The 8,177-nt window shown below is 37.3% G+C and overlaps 1 protein-coding gene across 1 annotated transcript in view; it reads left to right on the forward strand.

The window, feature by feature from the left end:
• Nucleotides 1-8,177, forward strand: part of gpatch3 (G patch domain containing 3) — a 14,202-nt gene that overhangs the window by 4,007 nt on the left and 2,018 nt on the right. Inside the window, exons 3-8 of the mRNA XM_016466890.1 lie at nt 337-798; nt 927-1,037; nt 1,917-2,094; nt 2,985-3,044; nt 3,131-3,252; nt 7,777-7,904. Coding sequence (XP_016322376.1) covers nt 337-798; nt 927-1,037; nt 1,917-2,094; nt 2,985-3,044; nt 3,131-3,252; nt 7,777-7,904 — 1,061 coding nt within the window. The remainder of the gene's footprint in view (nt 1-336; nt 799-926; nt 1,038-1,916; nt 2,095-2,984; nt 3,045-3,130; nt 3,253-7,776; nt 7,905-8,177) is intronic.

An 8,177-nucleotide genomic window follows, 5' to 3' on the forward strand; every position in this document is an offset into this window, starting at 1 on the left:
TCATTGTTATTCTTAATTAAAAAGCACAACAACAATAAATCAGTAGCCTAAGATACAATGACAAACTAGCTTATAAAACGTTTAACAAAAACGAATAATATGAGACATGGCACACACCACATGCTGTATTATATACCAACTAATAAATTACAGAACGTTTAACGCACATTCGCGCTCGTGCTGACGCGGCGAGCATACTCTCTAAGCGCTGTTTCGTTATGCTTTCAGTTTCGTTTGTCGTTTGATGTTTCTCACATGCAACAGAAATGCAGCGCTTATGAGTTAAACAATGCGGTGGTCGCGCCAGTGCGACCGCACTCACAGAGAGTAGATAAGGGCACGCCCACAAACTCACAGACAGTAGATAAGGACACGCCCACAAACTCACAGAGAGTAGATAAGGACACGCCCACAAACTCACAGAGAGTAGATAAGGGCACGCCCACAAACTCACAGACAGTAGATAAGGACACGCCCACAAACTCACAGAGAGTAGATAAGGGCACGCCCACAAACTCACAGACAGTAGATAAGGGCACGCCCACAAACTCACAGACAGTAGATAAGGACACGCCCACAAACCCACAGACAATATATAAGGTCACGCCCACAAACTCACAGACAATAGATAAGGACACGCCCACAAACTCACAGACAGTAGATAAGGACACGCCCACAAACTCACAGAGAGTATATAAGGTCACGCCCACAAACTCACAGACAATAGATAAGGACACGCCCACAAACTCACAGACAGTAGATAAGGACACGCCCACAAACTCACAGAGAGTATATAAGGTCACGCCCACAAACTCACAGACAATAGATAAGGACACGCCCACAAACTCACAGACAGTAGATAAGGACACGCCCACAAACTCACAGAGAGTATATAAGGTCACGCCCACTCACAGAGAGTAGATAAGGACACGCCCACAAACTCACAGGCAGATGAAGAGGACCCGCCCAGTTCTCCACTTGTCAATCAAGAGTCACAGGAAGCAGGAAGTGAAGAGGAGCTGTCCGACCCTGATGATGTGAGTTAGGGCTGCATGATAAAATAATAAAATTTATGTTGCGATATGGCTTAGTGCGGTTGTCATATTGCACAGGCTGCGATTTAAATGAAATTCAAATAAATCAAATTTTTTTTTTTTTTTTTTTTTTTTATAAATCAAGATTTATCATTTTATATTTGAATATAAATTTTATTTATTTCATTAATTATTCATGTTTTTTTTTTTTTATTCATGGAATTTATATAATTTATCAAATTAATTGATATAAAATCTTTTCTAAAACCTAATATGTTAATCCATGATTATGATTTTATAGTCATATTGAATGGGTCAGAAACAGTGGGAATGTAGCCTTTGAAAAAGACTTGAAAAAAATCTGAAAGATAGTTTTTGTAAAGAATAAACCAAAGTGTGAACACTACAGTTTTTCATGTTTTTTTTTTTTTTAATTGTTCAGCCCTAAAATAATGCATTGCCATTTTTATTTTATTTATTTTAACACTTTCCCTGTTTATTTATTTGGTTATTTTTTAATTTTTTTCATGTTTTAAAGGATAAATATTACATTAAAATTATTAATTTATGAAATTCTTTTCTATGCAGGTACACTTCCCAACAAAATCACCTCGCTCATTCTAGAATGATTAATTATTTCCAAATTGAGCTATTTAAGTCATCTTTTTCCAAATTTTAAATAATTGAAAACATGAAAAATTTAATTTATTATATATTTTTATATATAAAAATCATTAAAACCCTGATGTAATGGCCTTGTACTCTGAAGACTTTTCAGTCTGTTTTTTCCCAGTGTCGTGCATTCATGTGAGTGATGTAAAGGGGCTTTCGAATGTTTTTGCGTCTGGATGAACTTCTGTATGATTTCTGTGTTTTCTGCAGGACGATGACCGCTGTGAGGAGTGGGAGCGTCACGAGGCCCTCCACGAGGACGTCACCAGTCAGGAGCGCACTAAAGAGAGGCTGTTTGAGGAGGAGATCGAGCTCAAGTGGGAGAAGGGCGGATCGGGCCTCGTCTTCTACACAGACGCTCAGTTCTGGCACGAGGAGGAGGAAGGAGGTAGAAACAGCTATTTTGAGTTCATACTGAAAGGTTTCTGTTGGTCCAGTAGTACAGATTTCTACTTGCCATGCCAATATTGTAATTGGTCCCATCACAAAAATAGATGAAGTTTTTCATTTTTTTTTGTGTAGATTTTTAATTATTATATATAAATATGTATCATTTTTATAAATATTTATTATGTTTTAATAAATAAGTAATATCTATTATTATTATTATTTTAGTTTTTTTCATATTTGTATTATTATTATTATTTTGTAAAAATATTTAGAATTAAAAGTTAAAAAGTATATATATTTTTTTCATAAAGTAAGGTATTATTTTTAAATTTACATATTTTTTAGAATTAAAATTTTAAACTTTGATTTTTAAAATAAATTTAAAATATTAAATTTATAATTAATATTAACAATTATAAATTTGAGATTTGAAATTAAGATTTGTTTTATATTTTATTTATTTTATATAATTTTTACATGTTTTATATCATTTTATATTTGCATTTATCATTTTTATATTTTCAGGAATGCTTGTTTTAAACAATTCATATATTCATTAATATATTCATATAACTTTGGTTAATAAACTTCACAGTAATAGCTGGAAATTATACAGTTTTTGTAATTAATCCTGGAAACTCAAACACTATTTATTCATTTATAAATAAAACATTATGGGTTAGTTTTGTAATTTTTAACACATTTCTTACTGATTTTATCAAGACTGTCACACGTTATTCTAGCATTTTAACAAACCAATAATTTTGCCTAGCTGACAAGTTTAAAAAGGCCCTGAATAGGAAAGATGCTCAAAGTGCGCTCATAATTGCCAGCGTATATTTATGAATTACTCTGTTGATGTGATTGCCTCTCTTTGATTTTGCACAGATTTCGACGAGCAAACAGCAGACGACTGGGACGTGGATATGAGCGTCTACTATGACAAAGGTAAAGGCTCATGATCAGATCATTGTGAGCGCTGTGATAGAAGAGCAGCATCAGACGTGACTGTGACTGTGTGTGTTTCTGCTCAGACGGAGGCGATATGGACGCCAGAGATTATGTGCGCATGCGGTCTGAGAGGAGGCTGCGGGACGGTCTGGACGGTCTGCCGGGACGCCAGCAGAAAATCGGCAGCTTTGAGCGCTTTACAAAGGTTCGGACGTTTTTAAAGGGGTCAAGAACTGCCTTTGTTGTTTATTTTGTACTGTTCTGACACAATCTGCATTGTAAAAAGCGCTATATAAATAGTGGTGACTTGACTTGTTCTCTGAGGTGCACTTTAGGGCTGTAAAATGGTTTTTTTGAATTTCGAATATTCGTCGAATTTAAAATAAAAATCCGAATTTGAGGTGTGCATTAAGGAGGCAGCCTTATCAGTGGCACACGAGATGCGATGACGATGTAAGTGTCATTGCATTTTAATGCTTTTGTTAGCCAATCCAGTTGAAGCCACTAGATGCGGCGCTGCTACGTTGTTCATTCAAAATATTGCAGAAAAAGAGAACAATCAATGCGGGGAAGATGTTGTTTACGTCAAAACTGAAACCAAGCCGTTCACACAGAACGCATATTTATTGCATTTTCTAGAGGGACATCTATCACCGTTGCACTCGCGTCTCGCACAAAACTATGCATACATACATGATGCTGTTTTGTTTATAGTTGTTTAAGCAACTTAAAAATTATAACATTATGCACTTTTTTTCACAGATAGTAATTTTATCTCGTGCTTTGAAGAAAAGTGCATTAGTAATATTTTGCTCGATGCGCCCTCTTGTGGCCTCAAGAGAGAAGCCAAAAGCTTTTCTTCACCCTAACTGAAATGATGCATTTTAAATTCTAATATAATTCAAATTTTGATCATATTTAAGTACAAAATTCGAATTTAGCTTTTCAGCCATTTTGACAGCCCTAGTGCACTTATAATGTTATCAAGATTTTTACATAAAAAAACATCATAATTTAGAAGTATTAGGCTATTCTCTGTCCTGTTTTTAACCCCCTCATCAGAACCTAATGTTCCTAATGTTGGGATCAGAAGGAAGGAAAGGCAAACTCTGTTTTTCTACAACTTGGCACTGAACAGCATCTTGCTGTCTTTAGGGGCCTGTTCTTCGTTCGTCGCTAACTCAGTTAGCTGGATTTGATTGTTGATGATTTGGCATGATCTTGGATTGGTTGGTTCTTCGAAGCTCATCATAGCATCATAGCAACAGGTCCTTAAGCTTAAACCTGCTCGGGAGCAGCTTATTTAATGTAAACAGGATTAGATCGCGTCTTTGTAAGCAGAACTGATACTTAAATCTGTCCCAGCCACTGCTACTTTATTAGAAGAGTACCGTACTGATCCAGAGACAGTAATTTACAATAATAATAATTTAAAAATTGATGCAAAAAATATTGTAATGTTGTGTTGTCATCATCTATAACACTATAGACACTGCCAGGTTTACTCGTTGAAAAATTTATTCGTGATGAAATAATTACTTTATAATTGTATTGGAGTCTTGCACACATGCTGTACAGTTAATATGAGTCATGCATTAATTAAAAAAAATAAAAACAGTGCACATTTAATTTATCTATTATTGCATTTATGTAGTTTTGTTCGCTTGGCAGTTTCCAGAAATTTGTCAAGTTTTTTTCGTCTGGTGTCTTTTTTAATTATATGATGTCATTACGTTGCTGTCTTGCCGCCAGCTAGTCGCTGCATTTCTGATCGTGGTCTCGAGTATCGATACATCTGCCCTTTACGGGGAACACGAGAAAACGCTCTAATCTTAGACAACTTAATCCAGATATTTTAATCAGATCCGCAAATTTGTTTGAAGAACCAAATTAGCCAGAGATCAGTTATCACGATTACTAGATCTGGAATCTTTCAAATCATCTCAGATGTATTAAGTGAGGTACGAAGAACGGACCCCAGAGTATCTTGCGGTGTAGCGGTGTAGAATCGGTGGGCGGGGCTAAACAGGCAGCTTTGTAGAATTGGTGGGCGGGGCTAAACAGGCAGTGATGTAGAGTTGGTGGACGGGGCTAAACAGGAAGTGATGTCGAATCGGTGGGCGGGGCTAAACAGGCAGCTTTGTAGAGTTGGTGGGCGGGGCTAAACAGGCAGTGATGTAGAGTTGGTGGACGGGGCTAAACAGGAAGTGATGTCGAATCGGTGGGCGGGGCTAAACAGGCAGCTTTGTAGAGTTGGTGGGCGGGGCTAAACAGGCAGTGATGTAGAGTTGGTGGACGGGGCTAAACAGGAAGTGATGTCGAATCGGTGGGCGGGGCTAAACAGGCAGCTTTGTAGAGTTGGTGGGCGGGGCTAAACAGGCAGTGATGTAGAGTTGGTGGACGGGGCTAAACAGGAAGTGATGTCGAATCGGTGGGCGGGGCTAAACAGGCAGCTTTGTAGAGTTGGTGGGCGGGGCTAAACAGGCAGTGATGTAGAGTTGGTGGACGGGGCTAAACAGGAAGTGATGTCGAATCGGTGGGCGGGGCTAAACAGGCAGCTTTGTAGAGTTGGTGGGCGGGGCTAAACAGGCAGTGATGTAGAGTTGGTGGACGGGGCTAAACAGGAAGTGATGTCGAATCGGTGGGCGGGGCTAAACAGGCAGCTTTGTAGAATTGGTAGGCGGGGCTAAACAGGCAGCTTTGTATAATCGGTGGGCGGGGCTAAACAGGAAGTGATGTCGAATCGGTGGGAGGGGCTAAACAGGCAGTGATGTAGAGTCGGTGGGCGGGGCCAAACAGGCAGTGAGGCGGTGCTTATCCACACTATTACATCATAGAGTGGCACATTCCACAAGCTGTCATTTTGGCAGACTGGCTTCAGTATACGCCATTTTTAGACTAACAAGAAAGTTTTTAGTTCTGAAACTTACAGAATGTTTTTATAGCGCAATGACCTCTAAAATATCAAAAGATCAATGGAATTTGGATTTGTCAGTTCATGACAACTTTAATGGATTTTTTGTGTCAGATAGTGAGGAAAAATCAGCCAACAAGTGTCCAGCATATCCAGCATGTAAAATGTAACTTATTTTAATTGAAAAATTTTAATTTAAATTGAAAATCGCCATTTTATTAACTAATCGGAAATTCCTACAATCTGAGAATGCTGATACTTTTCTGCGGTTTAGGACTAAAACCTATAGCTTTATAGTCAGAGAAACAATCGGCATCTTTAAAATTTTGTCTTTGTACTTCCGTTTTTGCAGTAGCTCTGTGTATTTCTATAGCATCGCTGTTGTTGAAGAGTAATTAGCTGGTGAAGTGGATTTACTTATTGTAGAGTTAACAAAATTTATCATGAGCATTGTAATCTTCAAAGCGGATGTCATAACAAATGTAAGTAGACCAGGACATTTTTTATACAAACGGTTCATTTATAAAGCTGTAAGATCGTACCATCATGCTGTGGAAATACAATCTGGAAGACAGAAGACAATAAGCACAGAGTTGAAAATGGGAGGAACTACATAAGCCCATAGCGCAAATGATGCGGAACGAATAGAGCTAAAGAAGAACCAGTAATATTAATATAGATACTTTGCTTCGCAAGCACCAATAAAGAATAAGTAGGTAGGTGCAGTGTTGCCAATTTAGCTACTTTGTAGCTAAATTTAGCGACTTCCCCGCCCCTTTTGAGACTTTTTTCAAAAGTTTAGGGACAAATATAGCAACTGCTTGGACAAACCTTATCTAAGTTCTCATCTTGCCCACTGATCTACCTTCATCTTTATATAGATCAGTGAATTTGCCATTGTGATGTCATCTAGTGACATTTAGCTACCAGTTTTAGCTACTTTCAATTGAAAGCAGTTGGCAACACTGATCCACACTATTACATCATAGAGTGGCACATTCCACAAGCTGTCATTTTGGCAGACTGGCTTCAATATCAGCTGTTTTTAGACTAATGAGTCAAGTCAAGTCAAGTCAAGTCACCTTTATTTATATAGCGCTTTTAACAATACAGATTGTGTCAAAGCAACTGAACAGCATTAATTAGGAAAATAGTGTGTCAATAATGCAAAATGACAATAGTAAACACTAATTTTTCAGTTAAAGACAGTTCATCATTGAATTCAGTGATGTCAACATCCAGCTCAGTTTAAATAGTATCTTTGCAATCAAGTCAACGGTATCGCTGGAAATGAAGTGTCCCCAACTAAGCAAGCCAGAGGCGACATGAGAAATGATGAGAAATCAAATCTAATGAGAAAGATTTGAGTTCTGAAACTTACAGGATGCTTTTACATTACAATGACCTCTTACATGTCAAAAGATGAAGAGAAATTTGGTTTCTCAGTCCATGACCCCTTTCATTCACTGCAAGATTTAGTATATTGTATTTACGTTCAAATTTTTATAACCAAAAAGTGTACATGTCATTTTTCATACATTTGATTTTATTTTGTGACCATTTATACTTTGTATTTTTTTTTTATTTTTGAAAAGTTAAGATTTCGTTTACTTTTTTTTAATTTTTTTTATTAAAATTAAAAAGTGTTAATGTGTTTTTCATAAATTAAGATTTACCATTTTATAATTGTATGATTTAATGTATATTTTTTATAAATTAATAAATTAAGATTTATGATTATATTTACACTTTTTGTCAATAATTAAAATAAAAACTGATCAATGGTGTGTGTGTGTGTGTGTGTGTGTGTTGTAGGGAGTGGGCCGGCGTGTGATGGAGAAGCAGGGCTGGAGGGACGGAGAAGGGCTCGGGAACAGCCGGATGGGAATCCCAGAGGCGCTGGAGAACGAAGGCCAGCATCCCAACTGTAAGAGAGGCTTCGGGTGAGTCCGGAGTTCACTGGTGATTTCCTGCTGTTCATCTGGATTCAGAACCAATGTGTGCGACATTTCCAGCTTCAAAACAGTTGTGCTGCTGAATATGTTTGTGGAGACTAGGGCTGTGCAATATATCGAAATATCGCAAATGTACATATCGCAATATGCATATCGCTACGGCTTGCACTATTTGGGGCCATGAACTAAAGACAAAGAGAAAATCACTCACTGCTCTTACCTAAATAACTTTTGTAGCTTAAATAAGAATCAGTGCATATT

The sequence above is a fragment of the Sinocyclocheilus anshuiensis genome, unplaced genomic scaffold (assembly GCF_001515605.1).
Source record: "Sinocyclocheilus anshuiensis isolate Anshui unplaced genomic scaffold, SAMN03320099.WGS_v1.1 scaffold480, whole genome shotgun sequence".
In the NCBI taxonomy this organism is placed as follows: Eukaryota; Metazoa; Chordata; class Actinopteri; order Cypriniformes; family Cyprinidae; genus Sinocyclocheilus; species Sinocyclocheilus anshuiensis.